At 37.7% G+C, this 18215-nt stretch overlaps 1 protein-coding gene across 1 annotated transcript in view; it reads left to right on the top strand.

The window, feature by feature from the left end:
• The first annotated feature begins 1387 nt into the window (after nt 1-1387).
• LOC107755398 (brain-specific angiogenesis inhibitor 1-associated protein 2-like) overlaps nt 1388-18215 on the top strand; it is a 49220-nt gene continuing 32392 nt past the window's right edge. The window contains exons 1-3 of the mRNA XM_016572180.1: nt 1388-1645; nt 13462-13537; nt 17113-17199. Coding sequence (XP_016427666.1) covers nt 1574-1645; nt 13462-13537; nt 17113-17199 — 235 coding nt within the window. The 5' untranslated portion in view covers nt 1388-1573. The remainder of the gene's footprint in view (nt 1646-13461; nt 13538-17112; nt 17200-18215) is intronic.

Raw genomic sequence — 18215 nt, 5'->3', positions numbered from 1 at the left:
AAATTTGGAATAAATCTTCTTGTTCACTCACAATATTCAGTGGGCGATACGTTTTGTGGTCGATCAGTGTGGGTTTTTCAATGGTAGAGTCGTATATGATTACATTGTCTGCCCTCAATCCTGTGTATATGATAGTACAGTGAGGCAGAGTGCAGCAGGGGAACTGTGTGTTGGTGGTGTGGGTAGGAGCTGCTGAGAGATAGGCTACATAAAGGAATCCCTGCCTACATCACAGTCAGGCACAGACCCAGGCATGAATTGCGCAGTGCCCACTGCTGTACTCATCTCATCTGATCCTCCTCCAGTCCTTGGGTGATAGTTGCACTAAGAGTGATGTAGTGATGATGATGCTGGGAATACAACCACAAAGCAATGTTTCTCAAAACAACAAAAGACATCATCTATCCTTTGATTTACATATAGTTTTGTAATTTTTTTTTACACAAAAATTTACTATTAAATGTCTCTAAGTCGTTTATAAAATATTAAGAAATTAATAGATGAGTAAATGATGTCTTTTCTTATAATTTCGTTTTAACATCCTCTCCTTTCAATTTAAGTTTTTTGTATGGCGTTTTCACGATACGTATTAATCCACAGATAAATATTAACTATTAAATATTATTAATTCGTACTTTCTAGTTATAATGAATCTTTTAAGTGAACGAATCGTTCGAATTTATTTCCTCTTTTTTTTGTTGTTCAGTGAAATCACACCTGCTATTACTGTGGATAATTTTCTATAGCTTGTTTAAAGTAATGTCCTCCTGATGAATAAAATTAAGAAAAGATAGGTTTGCTTTGCTCATATATATCAGTAAAACATATGAGTTTTCAGTAAACTTGTAAGCACGAAAATTTTAAAGGATAATGACTGTGTTTTTTACAGAATCGGTTCAATGAATGATTCAATGATTCGCTCATTGTCGCCACCTACTGGCGAACGATGTAAGCTGAAGAATGTGAATTAATCTTTGTAGTGAACGGGGTACGGGGATTCAAAGGTTCAGTTTATTGAAATGAATAAAAATCCCCCCACTAAAGAGTGGGTTCAAGAATACAAACGTTAAGGAACAGACTGTTCCTGACATCCCTCAACACAGTTTAGCGTCGCGCCGAACTTGAACCTTATTACGACAACAGTATACACTGCAAGCACGCGACACAATGTTGTAGTAAATGATCTCACGTTCGCAGCTCTGTCACTGTCCGCGTTCTGTGGCCACGCGAAAGCTCCTATTATAACCAAGGAAGCTCTTCCGTCGCGTCGCGTCGCGCCGCTCGCTCGCTCGCTCGCTCGCAGCGTAGAAGGTGAAAGAGGAGAGGCGGAGTCCGTTTGAATATCAAGCGCAGCTCCAGTGACGAGGACAAAACGCGTACGGTGGATTCCCGCCACTCCGGCGGCTGCGCGTGGGCATCAGTGAGAGAGTTCCATATAAAAGCTCCCGCATCCTCCTCTGTCTCTGACACTCTCTGTTTGAATGATACAGTGTCTCCTACTCCTCCTTCTCCTCCTCTCCTCCTGTGTTTTCTCGGAAATATTTTCCTGCAGTATAAATTCAAGTTGTCGTCTATGGTTCTGACTCAAGCTTCCAAAATGTCCCGGACCGATGAGGTGCACCGTATAACGGAGAATGTCTATAAGGTGAGTTTCATTATTATCGCCTTATAGTTTTATATTTATATTTTTCTGCATTAATTATATTCTATGTTTTCTGTGCCAGATTTATTCATTCGTGGTGTAAACTTAATACAAAATTTAAATGTAAAGGTTTTCTTTTTAAAAGTTGGTTGCTGATGAATAACTTGCTTTAAAGGGACAGTTCACTCAGAAATGAACATTCTGTCATCGTTTACTCACCCTCATGCTGTTCCAAACGTGTCACTTTCTTTTCTGGGACACAAGCTGAAATCGTAGGCAGTATATGACGGACTGACAGCCTCCGTCACCAATCACTTATTGTATTTTTTTTTAAGCAGGCCTACAATATAAGTGAATGGGGACTGAGACTTATTAAGACAGAATTTAGATTTTGCAGTGAACTATCCCTTTAAATAATGCAAACTAGAGGCTCATGTAATTAAAAGCAGAAATAGCTGGTTTCAGTGTAGAACCAGTTTAGCCAAATACTTGAATCTGTCCTGGGACACGAGAGTCTCGGGTGCCTAGTCTGATTTCATCACGTGTATGTGTAGAGAATAAAAACATTTCAAGAGTTTACTTCTGTACATTTCCTCTAGTTCTTTAGTCTTGTAGTTCCTTCATTTTTTGAATTTGTTAAAAGCTTAATTGATAACTGTTTGCCCTGGCTTAGAATGTGTTAGTGTGAGTGTGTTTGTAACCATGGATTTGTTTAGCTCTAAATGAGTTCTCGGTTGGTAATGTGGTATGAAACTGATTGTGTAAAACAGATGGAGCATATCTGAGTCCCATCAGGAAAGAGTGACTAATGCACTTCCATGGATCCCCACTGCACACGCATACGAACGTCGTTTACTTCTTTTCTCTGCCAGCATTTCCCTCGTGAGCTCACGTCTGTTGTAGCGTACCTCTTTGAAACCACCTGACTCACCAAACTAAACCTTGGTGGCTGCTGAGACTGACCCAGTGAAGCGTGTTAGTTTAATCCTGCAGACATCTGTTAAGGGACTTTAATGTTTAGGCTGTTAATTCCAACCCATGGAGCTAATATCCTTGGCTAGAGAATGAAGGGACACTATTATTACTTGGACAGGGGCGGCGTTTTTCTGAGCTTTTAAGTTTTCTTTGGGGTCAGAGGAAAACTGCAGGGAACAGAGTGTTTTTGCCTGAAACCAAATGTGATTTAAGGCGATATTTTAATGTGATATGTGAAAATGAGACATCATGGCATATGCAAGACATTTCATATATGGGATGACAAATATCATGCACTCTTAAAAATAAAGTATAAAGTATAAAATAAACGAAGAACCTTCTATCGCCACAAAGAACCTTTTGTGAAACAGAAAGGTTCTTTGGATGTTAAAGGTTCTTTATGGAACTATTTAGACAAAAAAGTTCTTCTATGACATCGTGAAACAGCTTTATTTTTAAGAGTGTGCACATTATCAGTCAATTTTTTTAGATTAAAAAGGGGAAGATTTTCTTCATTTTAAATCTCCTTTTACTTTTTTTTTAATTAACAGTAAATAACATGAGGTAATAAAATGGTATGTATTATCATTAAATTAATATTAAAACAATATAATATATAATTTTTCTATATTATAGAATATATAATAATCAGTAAATACATTTTGGCGTTGGCCTGAAAAAGCCTAGTCTGAAAGTGTAAAATAGTTTAAAAAGATAATAAATAGGTTTAGATGAACTATGCATGTCACACTGCATGTTATATAATTTTTTTTATATTAGAAAATATATAATAATATATATTTAAAAATGCTTTTTAGTGCTTTTTTGGTGTCAAGTGAAACAATGAACTTTAAACTATGACTTTCCATGACAGAGTTGACTGCTTACCATTTAGCCCAAAGTGTGTATATATGTATATATATATACTTTTTTTTATGTGTGCGCTAGCATACATCTAGTATGATATGTATAGTATGGTATATAATTGCAGGCTTTAGAAAAAAAAACGTGATTAGTCAAACATGTGCCTGTGTGTTAATAAGGAAATGGAAACCACATTTGACAGGAGTGCATACAGTATGTAAACTAACAGGAATGTTGCTCTAACTTGGAAAGGCTCTTGTGAGGTTGAAGTCAAAACGAGGTCATGATAATATCTGAAGAAGGAAGTTAGTTGCCTTGTACTGTAAGTCTTTCTTTGAATGTGGAGATACATTTTTCATGAGCTTAGAAAAGTTGTGTAACCGGGCAAAAGAAAAGCTTTAGTTTAATAACTGGGCGTTTCTTGACCACATAATCCTCCTTCAGGATTATTTTGCATGCATTAGTATTATCTTCTTGTCGAAGGCAGAAGTTTTAGAGTATTTACAGTGAAACCATTTCCAATATTATGACCTTTGATAAAAAATGTTGACATTTTCCTGCTGGATTGTACTTGATTGATTGTTTTAGGATTAACTAAAGACATCAAGCTTATGTATCTCCAATGTTCTCTCATAGATAGGATGATTGTAAGTAGGATGAAGCCATAGAATTGACTACCTCAAAACCTATATTAAGACACTTTAGAAAGTAATCAGTGGTAGCCTGCTCAAAGAAAAAAATATTTAAACCTCTGTTAGGGATCATTATTTCAATGTCCTGTAGCATTGGAACTCAAGTCATGACCAATGTTACCTCTAGCTTTGAGCATCGAGGTCGTTTTGTCCTTTCAGACTCTAAGTGGGAGGATATTCATTCCTCATTGGGTCTCTTGGCTTCTTTAGGCTCTGTGATTTGTATAATTATGGGTATTGTGAGGCCACAGTGGGGTTCTCTATTATAAGAAATAAAGAGACAGCAGAGGCAGCAGAGCGATAAACTGCACTCACAGATAGAAGAATGAAGTAGTGGGCCATTTGACAGCATCAGGCATCATCTTTCACATCAGCGGTTCTCAACTGGAGGGTCGTGACCCAGAAATGCTGGTCTGTTCTGTCACAGACAGCAGGACAAAAATGCAAATCATAAAATACAATGTAAGGTTATCATTCATTTTTGAGATGGCAAAATAAATGGGCTTATCAGCTTTTAAAAGGGCAGAGGAAATGGTCCCTGTATCTTTAGTTGTTGACATCAAAGGTTGAGAGTCTGGTAAAACTCTACAGCAGGGGTGTCAAACCCAGCTCCTGGACACCCACAGTCCTGCAGAGTTTAGCTCCAACACATCAACCTGCTTCAACACATCTACCTTCAGTTTTAAAGTAATCCTAAAAACCTTTATTATCTGGTTCAGGTGTTTTAATTAAACTCTGCAGGGCTGTGGTCCTCCAGGAACTGGGTTTGACATTCCTTATACAGTATGTATGTGTGTGTGTATATATATATATATATATTTTTATTTTTTTTTATTTTTTTCGAAGTATCAATCATTGGCCAGAATACTTTTGAAGGGTGACGTTTTAATTAATTTTGACCATGTCATTGTTTATTTCGTGCATACAAAATGGATGAGCTACAACAGATCAGCAATAATTGGCACTGTGAACAAACCAAAAAATTTGTGTCAGTAAAATATAGAGAAGTGGCTTGAAATTTCTTGCAACTGGTTTAATATATGCTACTTGTACAGCATATGAAGTTAAATGACTCAGTCAACCAATTACCCAAATTTTTGGTTTCGGTAAAAAAAAAAACTTTTCTGTTCATCACTCTTTTTTTTGCCACAAATTCATCTGTTACTTAGTAGGAAGTAGTCAAATTTGATAGATGCCATGTTCCACATAAACTGGTCTTAAACCATTTGAACTAGTATTCTTTTTTGCATATTGTTGGGTCTATTAAATTTCAATCTTTTATGTGGTTACTTTTGTATGATAAACAATTTTCCTACTGTATTGGGTTGCTACTTGATGTCCAAAGTAAAAACTAGGTCCTTATACAAATCTAGTTGAGAAATATGGTTTTATATTCATATAACTGGCAGCTTTGTCTTTTTAATGCTCATGTTTGTTGCATTTTCTGCACTGATTTTGGGGGGAAAATCTTAAAAACCAAAAATCTACAAAGAACTCGCTGAAATGTTTTCAGTAGAGATGCAGTACACTATTAAGTGTAGCAGAACTGTTTAATAAACAAACACGAAAGGTGCAAAGCATGTGTAGAGCTTGAATGACAACTCTGCCATTCTTTCAATGGAATTCTGTGAGCAACTCGATCTGTTGGCAATTCTTTGTCCAACTTCATGTGTGATTTTGGGAGTGTGTCGATATGTATGTTTGTGTGTACGCCTAGCAGCTGCTTAGTAATCCCACAGGACCTTGGGAGCTCAAATCCACCCGTCTGCACTTACGAGTGACTCAGCCTGCATCTGCCAGTGTGTGTGGGCAGTGTCTCACGGGCCAATGGAGTATGTGTGTCAGTACGTGCATGTGCCTCTGTCTCCGTGTGTGTGTGGGTAGTGTCTCGCAGACCGAACGGTCTGGTTGTGAGAATGTGCCTCTGCCGAAGCGTAGGGGTTGTGAGTGAGTTCAGCTTTGTGTGTGCCCACGGTGAGTAGGACACTCGAAGATATTGTCATCTGTTGGAGGCAGTTTCCTTCGTACCACATTGCACTGCCCACACCTTGACCACATGTCCACGCTTGAACTGGCCTCTTACTGGGCCGCACATCTGTTGATGTAGATATCAGGCTGAATTATGCTCATGCGTATTTTCTTAAAAGAGGAATATTTTTGTCCCTTTTCCCCTCCAAACAGATGGTGATGAGGGGGTAGTTCAGCAAAAGCAATATTTAATTTGCTACAATTTTACTGTCAACAATCACCTTTAAGTCAAATTTAATGACAACGAAATTTTGTTACCACCCAGAGCAGTTCCTTTGTTTGATGGATCTTTACCTTGTTCTAAAATCAACATTATCTCTGTGTGTGTTTGTTTTGTCTTCAGGTGTGTGTTCTCAATAAAATGAAGTGGATTTTAAGGGCGGAACAGGGATTTCTTTGTAGACTTGCTATGAGTTTTGGGTGAGGTCAATTGGCTTTTCTTTCATAAAGTGTGTTTTGATTTCCCAATTCATATTCATAGCAATTAAAAAAGCACAGTATGTGTCCCCTTGCGCCCTGGTTTTGGCGTTATATAACAAGTCCTAGTTTCAACTTTTCCTCTCATTTTAGTCCAAGTCATCTGGAGAGCCTTAAAAGAATATAGATGTCATTAAAAATCCGTCCTAAATAAAAAAAATTTGTTTTTGTGCTGTAAGCTGTCAGATAGAAGACAGATGGTAGCTTAACAGCATGTTGGGCGAAAGCTGTTGGACTGTGTGTTTGCGTCTGTGTTTTTGACTGTCTGTGTACCTCTAAAGGGAATGGGATTCTTAGTTGAGAGAGACAAGTAGATAACAGCTCCGTAAAGGGCAAAGCTTACGACTTTATGCAGAAACCTGGGACTTACAGATGGCCGCATTATGAGTGTGCCACCTTCCTTCATTATGCCATGTTTTATTTATTAATTTATGTCCCGCTTTCTGGACTCTTGCTGAAAACCACAGTGACCTGTGTTGTTGCTTTTTTACAATGAAAATACATTTTCGCAGTGTATTGGCTGTGAATCCATGTGGCTGGTTCTAACCAGTAATGACTACTGCATACATTGGCTAATGTGTAGGTAAATTAATCTGGATCAGCGTGAACAATTTCTGACTGGCCAGTTAACAGATCTTGTCATTCAAACTATAATCTAATTCAAAATAAATGTTTATTTAAATTCAGCAGTTTTTTGTACTTCTTATTTTATTATAATAACATAATTTATGAAATAAGACGTGAGTCATGCTGTGCTCCTGGTATGATTGTCATTCTCTTCAGCACTCATTTGCAGCAGCCTTACATGCAGACCTGCCATTAAGCAATTACTGGCATTTATGACAAATTAAATGGTTAAGTCAAGTAATTCCATGTATAGGATTAAGTGTCATTCACACCAAGGACAATAACTAGAACGACAATAACGATCATGTTTAGACCGAGTTTTTCCAGCTGATGAATGATGAAAACATTGACAGCCAATCAAAAGCCATCCTGCATTGCTTGAGCATTTTAAGCAGCAGACGAAAAACTGTAGTGCATGCTAATAATAACCAGAACATTATCTTGAGTTGGTATAGACAGTAGTAGACACTAATATAGTTATAATTTTTGATGTCAAACAGCTTTTAGTTAGTGCTCTAATGTAACATGAGATTGTATTTTTGTTAGTGTGGTGTTGTGGTTAAAGCTAAGGGTTAGTAGTAACCAGATTAAAGAGTTTTATGTGTGCACCCAGATGGAGAGAGAGACTGCACTGTTGTCTGTGTGATTTGTAGGTGAGAGGCAGGCCAGCTGTTTGAATGTCAGTGATGATGAAAGAGAGAAAAAGAGGAGGGAAAGATTTTATTTTGCCAGCAGCACACCAGATTATTGTGTCCTCACAGGCACAAAATGTTTTTGTACTTTCACATAAAAATCACACAGATACATTCCTAAAGCACTAAACAGAGACATCTGTGTGCTCTAATGAATTCTTTTATAATCATTATACTTTAATGGCCTCTAACGTCTGAGTGATTATAAAGGAATTCATTAAAACAATGGCTTAAATAACATTTTGTATCTCTTACAGGTGTATTGATAGAAAATATCTAATTGTACAAAACGCTTAGATGTCTTAGTATTTTGGTCCTTAGATATGTCTTCAGTGCATCTCTTTTGACATTTATTTACAGGGCTGTGATATATCTTTGTCTCAAACCCAAAGGAGATCTGCTTATGTGACAATATTTTGGGCCATCCCACCTCATTTCACTCTAATGTGAGCTAATGTGGTCCTTTGGCAGCCATGATGGATATAATGTGATTGCCTGTTATAATTGTCATGCCTGTTATGAATAGACACTGGCAGGGCAAACATAGGGCCTACTACTGTCATGCCTGCCAGGCAGAGTGGTTTGAGTGGGTACCAGTGTAAGAACGGAGGATGGAATTGGCAAGGAATGAGAGAAACCTATTACAATATCTCTGATGAACAAACATGTAGGGTTACAGCGGTGAGATTCTATATTTGTTTTGATCATCCCACGAATTGCAAATTCACCTTGCAAATGATGTGGTAGCAGTCTAGCGTAGTGAATCGCATGTGAATTGTCAAGAAATGTCTGGGAATATTCATCTCATATTTCAGGCACAAATCAAAAGAAAAAATGAAATTATATTTTGCATACAATTTATAGCCTATAGCTTCCAATTCTATTTATATAGCTTCCAAAAAAAAAGTGTGGAAAAAGAATCCCTGAAAAAATCTAAATATTATAAAATAATATACCATACTTAAAATGAATAAATAATGATTCATTATCAATAAATTATATTGATAAATAAGTAAATCTAACAAATTTGTATATACAATACAACTGCATGTCATGGTAGTATTTGTTGAACTGAAATTAATTCATGCTTTTTAAAATTATTATAAACAGGATGGTTTTCATTACTAACTATATTACAGTATATTACAGTAATTTTTATAACAATAATTTTTATAAGAGTTTTTTTGCATTATAGTAAGGAGAATTTAATTGTCATGAAAACCTCACAATGGAAAAAAATCATAATGGACCTAAAAAAGGCATGCAAAATATATTTTCTTATTTACTTTTCATTTTGGTGTCTTTCACAGTTAGAGAGGGCAAGAGGAGGAATACAGTAGAATGAGAGACACTGATCGAAGGTGAGAGGAAGGGGAACGGTTTGACGCATTTGTGTGTTTGAGACAAGAGGAGATAACTGGGAAATGCTGGAATCTTTGCTGTGACATTTCATTCGAGATCTCATGGGAGGGTACACCAGCAGAGAGATGAAACTGTGCAGTAATACACACTCACCCACCCACACACACACAGGCCCATTATATGCATTCATTATACACATGTAGCAGCACATGCATCTCAGCCATATTCATCTTTGTCTCCTTTCACTGAAATTGAAATCGTGATTCACTCATTTCTCATCTGTGTTTCTGTGAATGAATTAAGGTGTTGGGATGGAGGGGGACACAGTGTTCCTTCGGTCAAAGGTAACAAGCTCTAGCTGCACAAACTCCCCCTCCTACTGCAATCAGATGGTACGATCCAAAGGTGCAGGGAATAGGAATGCACTGTAGCAGAGAGTAATGGGGGTGGGGGGGAATTCCGACACAACCATATATGGGCAAGGAAGTAATTCTCTCTCCATCTCACCTCTCCAAGCTCACTCTGAAGTGGGATGCACACAGTGCTGATGTTCACGGTGAACTCGCACAGGCACACATACACCCACCTTACATTCATCAATCTTTTCCAAGCTGTCTGAGACTGCAGCTGCATTAGTTTCACATCATAGGTTTGTGTTGTAGCAGGTTTATATACAGTAGCACCAAGTTTGTAGGTGTTGATGTTTAAGGGTGTGTTTGTGGTAAATGAGGCATGTTTACAACCCTGCTAGTTCAACAAATACTAACCGTTCTCCCATTTCTCAATGTATTACCATGACGAAGCCAAACTGTGTGCATGTGAATACAGAAAATCTGTCGAGGACTCATTTATATTCTCAAAGACATTCTAAGGGTAAAGTTCAATAAATGGCCGCATATTTCTGCTGACATAGTTGGATATCTGTTAACAGACTGTTGAAATGGTGCTTCATTTGGTCCTCTGCTCTATTTTATAAAAAAGGGAAAATTATACATTTCCTTCGGTGACTGCCTGCATTATCTAATAAAACCATTCATATTTAGTGCTGTACTTGATACTGTAATATGTGAGCGCACCTTCATTTCAGGAGGAGCGTGAAATTCCCCCAGCTGTTTTTAAACGAGGTCCTGCTGATAGAATATGCATCAATATGAAATCTTACTCATTAGTTAAGACTATTAATTATGTCCTAATGAACATGTCTGTAATGAAGTGCTGAAAAATGACATGGTAATCTGTGTTTAGTGTCTGGCAGAGCTGCACTGAGATGAAAATGACACCTAATCGGGGGTTTGGTTGCTCTCGTTCATGCTTGTTAAACATAGATTGATTGCTGAGGGACTAATCAAGGAACGAGAGTTTTCCCAGTGGAGTGTTTTTAATGCTTTTAATGATTAGATGTTGGGTGGACATCAGCTTGGCACTGGTTCATGCATAATGCTGATTTCTCTAGGACAGAGCTCTCTGGAAACTGTTGGGGAGAGGAAAATAGTTTGGTTAAATTTATTGGCTTAGTGATTTTTAGTCTTTCCCATGTACATATAGAATGGATGAGATTTTAAGGTTTGCAGCGCATTGCATTCTGGTCATGTTTAACCACAGCACTTATGCGGGACATTATGATATTATACTGATACCATTAGTGGACATTAAAATGTGCAGAAATTATACACTTCAGCATTATGTTTTACCAAACCTGACATGCAAAACGCACCCTGGTCGTTGTATGAATACCAGTTGTATACTTCACCTCATGAATGCGATCATGTGCTTTCATCTCACAGGAATGTGGTGCAGTGAGATCTATCACACTATGTTTGTGTAATTCCTTCCTTGATGAAAACATGCCAGCTGTGTTTGCACCCGACCATGAATTTCTCCAATGCCTTTATTTCCTTCTCATCTCTTCTGCTGGTGTTTATTTGTTGGTCTGCATTTTCTTTTTGCTTTATAAGGCTTTTATAACGAAGATTAGTTCCGCTGGACAGACTCCGCTGTATGATTGCATGCAGCAGATGATGAATTACATAAGAAATAATTGTGAGTTGAGATGTTGTTAGATAAGACGTGACAGTGAGAGAAAGACACGGATGTTTATGAATGATTTATTTGGGGCTGATTTACTTGTCCTGTCTGCTTCTGCTCTCATTATTCAGCTTATCAATACTGTATTTAGCTTACATTTGTATATTCATAAGTATATATAATAATTATAAATATACACTATTCTTCAAAAGTTTGGAGAGATTGTTACAAAAAAAAATCAAAATACATGCTGTTCTTTCGAAGTTTCTATTCATCACAGAATCCTGAATTAAAATGTTTCTTAGTTTCCACAAAAATATTAAGCAGCACAACTGTTTTCAATATTGATAATATCTATCACACTATGTTTGTGTAATTCCTTCCTTGATGAAAACATGCCAGCTGTGTTTGCACCCGACCATGAATTTCTCCAATGCCTTTATTTCCTTCTCATCTCTTCTGCTGGTGTTTATTTGTTGGTCTGCATTTTCTTTTTGCTTTATAAGGCTTTTATAACGAAGATTAGTTCCGCTGGACAGACTCCGCTGTATGATTGCATGCAGCAGATGATGAATTACATAAGAAATAATTGTGAGTTGAGATGTTGTTAGATAAGACGTGACAGTGAGAGAAAGACACGGATGTTTATGAATGATTTATTTGGGGCTGATTTACTTGTCCTGTCTGCTTCTGCTCTCATTATTCAGCTTATCAATACTGTATTTAGCTTACATTTGTATATTCATAAGTATATATAATAATTATAAATATACACTATTCTTCAAAAGTTTGGAGAGATTGTTACAAAAAAAAATCAAAATACATGCTGTTCTTTCGAAGTTTCTATTCATCACAGAATCCTGAATTAAAATGTTTCTTAGTTTCCACAAAAATATTAAGCAGCACAACTGTTTTCAATATTGATAATAATAAGAAATGTTTCTTGAGAACCAAATCAGCATATTAGAATGATTGCTGAAGGATTATGTGACACTGAGGACTTGCAAAGCTGACAAAATATTTCAAAAGATTGCTGTTTTTAACACAAAAATCTCACAGAGGACAAACTTTATAAATAGTGTACAAATAGTATAATATATATTCTAATTTCATATTGGCAAATAAAAACATTTCAGATTTAACAAAAATTTATTAATTGCATGTTCTCTAAAGACCTCTGAATCTCAGTTTGCATTGCAGCAACACATAGGCCTACAGATTGAAGAAGTCTGTCTTTGTCCTAATTTTCAATGGAAACCTGCTTTCATTGTAACTGGAGCACAGGGTGGGGGGATTGGGGATATACCCAAGCAATCAGTTTACCGTCGACCTTAATTGAGTTCATAAAAAACTCCACTCCAATTCTGATAAACCGAGTAGAGACTTTCATTCATATAGCTTCATTCTCTCTCCACAGCTGCCACAGTATCTGTATTGTACAATGCTTTATTGTTTTTTTTTTGTACATCCTCTGTTCTTCAGCTTTCTTAGAACCCTTCCTCTGTCCCTTTATATGCTGCCCTGTTATTTTCAAAGCCGTGATGAAGCCTCTAGAAACAACGTGACTCTGGGGAAAATGTTCTCAGAACTAATTTGTCAAGTCAAGATATAGCAAGCAATTTTACTCTGAATGGACCAGCTCTTTTGAGAAGAGGAATAGGTCTCCTCAATGAGGAGCTTCAGCAGAAATTAATAGATTTTAAAGAGCAACTCTTAATGTTGGATTAGGTGAGTCAGGCAGTGGGTAGATCTCCACATACTCCCACAATCCTGTGCCCACCAGCAACAAAGGAACGGCAAATCCCAGCTGGCATGATGCCCTCCAAGTCCCACTAATGAGAATGTTCTGAAAGGTGGGGGCGTGAGAGTTCTGGCTCGCTCTTTCTCTCTCTCCATCCATCTTTTCTTGGTATCCCCAAAAGACAAACACTTTATTTGTAATATAGACTTACAGAAAAAGAAGTTCACCTGTTTAATTATCTGTTGTCCCATTGGTGTTCTTTGTAGTGGTGAGAATGACCGCTAAATGGTGACTGCTGCTGTTGTGCTGACTAAAGCTGTGTTATTTCTGTTTCAGTCCATCATGGAGCAGTTCAACCCTTGCTTAAGGAACTTTGTTGCCATGGGGAAGACTTACGAGAAGGCCCTCTCTAGTGAGTACATCAGTGGCTTGTTCATTATCACTCTCGCAGGCAATGAGCCAGCTCTTGTTTCATAGGTCTGCTTTAATTTATGAGAAGAAATTGCTTGAAATTCATGCTTACGGAGAGCGCCCCTCCTTGGTTGCATACACCTTTGTGACTAGCATCTGGGATTTGTTATTGCTAATGTAAAAACTCAAAATTCTTGCATTGAACTCTAGTAGAATGTTGTTTAAATGTTTGTTGAATGTTTGTTAAAGGGGACATACATGTAACCAATGACAATCGATGATGTATTTCTGTTATGTGTGCGGACCTTCATGTGTGTTTTTGAGATGTTGACTGGGCAAGGGCAAGGACAAGGACGTAGGTGTTTCGGAGCAAAAATATGCACTGGGAGGAAGGGAGAGTAAAATGGAACAGAGGACAGGCATAAATAGGCCAGAGAGAGCTTTGGGAGCAGACACAGTCCCACGGAGGGAGCAAAAAAGGGAACAGGGAAGATGTATATTCAGGACAAGAATGATATGTCACTACAAGGAGGACTGAGTATGGCAAATACAACGCTAGGTAGCACAGGTATCTGGTGTTCAGGGCATCGATTAAATGTCCTTTTCTGCATTGCCTCTTTCTTTCACAATACTTTATTCTGAGAATAACAATTTACTAACAATGTATCATTTTTAACATGTAACACTCTTGAAAAAAACTAACCAGGTACGATGCAACAAGACGACAAACAGTTTATCTTTGTATACCGAACTCGAAAACCAGACATGAGACCTAATCGATCATAAAACGCAGCCAATTACTACAGGTTCTACTAATTTTGTGAACACTCTAGTGTAAAACTAAGAACACAAAGCTAGTATTTTCATGCTTTTTGTGGTTTTCCTTTTGTTATTTAATATCCAATATAAAATCTGATTTTAAACTTCCACAGTCTCTCCTCATTCATATTTGATGTTTAATACTGTATGTATGAGGAGTAGTATTTCGGTCCAGTGAGATTTCACTCTGGGTGAGGTTTACTTGGCGGGATGCCGTAGAAATAGAAAAAAACAACAACAGATTAAACAGATAAGTCGTGATCGTGGCTGGTTAGGAAAATTCTGATTAATATGAAAGAGAACTTTTAAATCACTTGTCCCTTCTTGTGTTCAGTTTAGCTCCACGGACAAGGCAGAAGCTTTAGGATGAGCATTGAATCCCTGTAGAGTTGCACTGTGCCAAGTACTGCAGAGAACCAATCACTTTCCTCACCATTCCAGACTTCATCTAATATTTTATGAGGGAGAAAATACAAGAAAAAGACCAACGCTCTAGAGGGTGTGTATGTGTGCGAGAGTGTGAAGTCTGATAGATAAGGTTGAAAATAGACCCAACTCGAGTGAGATTTGCGCTCCCATCCTTGCAGATCAGCCTTGGCTGCAGCTACGAAGGGTTGCAGAATCCATCATGGGGATTTGCTGGAGTTGTAAATATGCCAGGTCTTGCAGGCAGCAAAGTGGAAACCCTCCACAGTACCCACTAATGAATAGTGCAGATGGTGGCCACTGGGCATTTGCAAGATTTTGGGCTGCTTGGCAAATGCAAGAAACCAATAGTGAAATTAATAGATCATTAAAATGTCATAGTACAAAAACGAAACATTGGCTGCAATTGTCCAACAGTGGCTAGAGGACAAAGAGATTTTGGAGGTCCATTTGCATGCTCTAGAGTAGATGATTATGTTGAGATGTGTTGTGCATAAGCAGCTGTTAAGCCTAAAGCATCCCCCTCCTTTAACTTTTCCTTGGAAGTGTTGGAGGACTCTTAGAAATGAAGGATTAAAAGGGTTAGGAGGTTAAAAAAATAATTTGGATAAGAATAATTAGTGACCAAAGACTTTAATATCTATATTTAATGGAGACTTCTGTCAGCAACTTAGCTAGAGGATATCACACACAAACTTGCAATGTGATAACTGGGTCTAGATTGGGCTTCTCTGTAATTTTTAACTTCAGATTGTCTCTTGTGACTGATCAATGTTTCCTCAGAGATGGTTGGAGAGACTTTCTGCCCTATTTTTCAGACCTCTGTAATCCTCTTTCCTTCTGCTGCCTCTCTCGTTCCTTTACCCCTCACCACTCAGCCTAACCGCTGGAGCACCAAAGCCCCCAGATTTCCCCCTCTAATCCCTCACAACCAGAACGCACCTTATCCTGAGCCTAGGATTTGTGCCGACACTTGTAAATAAGTCTACACATTCATACGTGATTGGGCTGCCATTGGTGTAGCCTTACCACCTTCACCCAAACACTCCCACTGCCTTGAATTGGGATGGTCATACAGCATATTGAATTTGATGTGAATGTCAACAAGGCTGTTAGGGATAGAATACAACAGTCCATTCAAAATGTCAGAGGCCAGAAGCAGATCTTACAGCACAAGTACATGTGGCAGTGCTGAGAATGCAATGCTTGTGTACTTTCACTATGTAATGAAATAGATAGGGATGCACCATTATTAAAATTCTTGTGCAGAATTGTGTCATTCTGATACAGACAAGTCGATTTAAATTTTATGGCTGATATTAAATGGTACACTATTTTGTCTAAATAAATTATTTCAAATGCTACAAGTACATTTAGGCATAACATTTCTGTACACTGTAATAAAAAATGGATATTCATTTTGAAATTTGCTAAAGATTACAGTGTTTTACAGTGTTATTAAATGTTATTGTTTTAATGATTAATACCAAAGTTAGATGGCGACAAATGTAATCTAAAATTTAAGAATAAAATTACTTTTCCAATACTTGGTAATCCAGTATTGGAACAGATAGAGCTTTCCTATAATTGCAGCATTTTGAAATGCAACAATGCACGAAACAAATGTGCAAAGCAACACATTTCTTTGTTTGCGTACTTCAAAACTCTAAAAAACATTATTTGAGTATTAGATGTGATTCCACAACAAATTGGATGTACTTCTGTCCCTCACAGCCTTTCATATTTGCATCAAATTAAATATGCTGTGTTGGTTTCTTACCTGATTTTAACCGTTTTAAAATGATGAATTCAAGGCAGAACATGCTAACCTTTGCTAACCACTTGCTCAGTACCTTCTGGTCCTAAGTTCCAAGACACTTTGTGCTTCTTGGCACTGTCAGAAGCACTCACTAAACTGCCGTGATCTTCTGGCTCCGAGAGAGCCTGATTGAGAGCCAGCCCTTCTCTGCCATGGTGATGCAGAAGAGTCACAGCTGTCCCTGTGGTGGGACCTCACACAAAACGAGTGATTGCTCTCAATAATGTGCTATCTGATGTGAATGTTAAGTTTTGGAGGGCATCAAGCTTTTTTTGTTTGTTTTTTATTTTAAAGTAATGGTACTTTTGCTATTCATCGCTCACCAATCACAAGCTCCACCCCCACCTCCCCCAGTTCTCTGGCTGAGCCATCATAGAACATATAGAGCTTAAAGCTTTCCCATCCACCACTCCTGTTTCCATAGATGCGGCACCTGTGGGTTGAGGGAAGCTTCGGGTTAGCACATTAGCACAGTCCCGATTCTTATGTCCCCAATGCTTCCATGTTTCCAGGTGTGACATTTGCAGCAAAAGGCTACTTCGACGCACTGGTGCGGATGGGAGAGCTGGCCAGCGAGAGTCACGGCTCTAAGGATCTTGGTGAGTTATAGACTGTAGCTGCAGTGCCCCCTATGGTTGGGAGGGGGATTGCAAAAGAGAATAACTTGATGGTTTCAGTGTGAATGGCTTTGGATGTATGAGCACATAGTACAGCATATTTAAGACTGTATCTTTGGATAAAACACACACTATCTTTGTACAAACATACACACTCTGCAGATTCACTCATTTGCTTATTGGTGGTTGGTTGCATTGTGTTCATCTATCCTGTTGTCTTATTTCCGTGTCTCTCTATGAAAAATCATCTATCTGTATTAGAATTTAGATTTAGGGAGTCGTGATGAGACTATAAAATGGTTCTCGATGCATATTAATTTTTCCTTTGCCGTAAAATATGCAAAAACTCGATTTGCACTTTCACAACCATAAACTGCCATTCTGCTGTGCATTATAACAAACAATACATTTTTAATTGTGATTTGTGTAAATGCTATAAAAGTTTATGTATTTTCTAGCATATATGCCGATTCAGATGGCATCCTTCCTGCATCTTTGTTGCGTAAAATGGCTTTAGTAATGTTCTTGAAATATTTCAATTGTGTGGCAGTTTTTGCACACTACAACAGGTTTTTATGTTTTGTTTTGCATACTTTTTTCAATGAATTTAAAATGAATGTTAATTTTGTGCATTAAGCATCTGCAAATCATTTGTTTTTCTCCAGCCCTTGTATGAATTATGCCCTACAAATGATTGCATAACATGAAAAATTTCATATGCAAACATTTTTAGAGATGACATTCAGAGAACACATCTGAAGTCACAGAACAAGTATGTTTTTTCCCTCACTAGTGTTGCTGTCTGTTCATTATTTATGACTGTGCCTTGTAGCTACTGTAGCAGTGACTAACTGAGAAGTAAACACCATAGCAACCAATGATAAAATGGGCGCACCAAATACTTATCAGAATATACAAATAATAACTCTTTGATATTTACTTTTCCAGGAAGTGTTGTACTGTTCTATTGGTATCCGGCTGAAGAGAGCATTTTTTTA

Source organism: Sinocyclocheilus rhinocerous, unplaced genomic scaffold, assembly GCF_001515625.1.
Source record: "Sinocyclocheilus rhinocerous isolate Xijiao unplaced genomic scaffold, SAMN03320098_v1.1 scaffold140, whole genome shotgun sequence".
NCBI classification, from domain to species: Eukaryota; Metazoa; Chordata; class Actinopteri; order Cypriniformes; family Cyprinidae; genus Sinocyclocheilus; species Sinocyclocheilus rhinocerous.
Note: the sequence above shows the minus strand (reverse complement) of the source record. Positions and strands in the feature narration are given on the sequence as shown.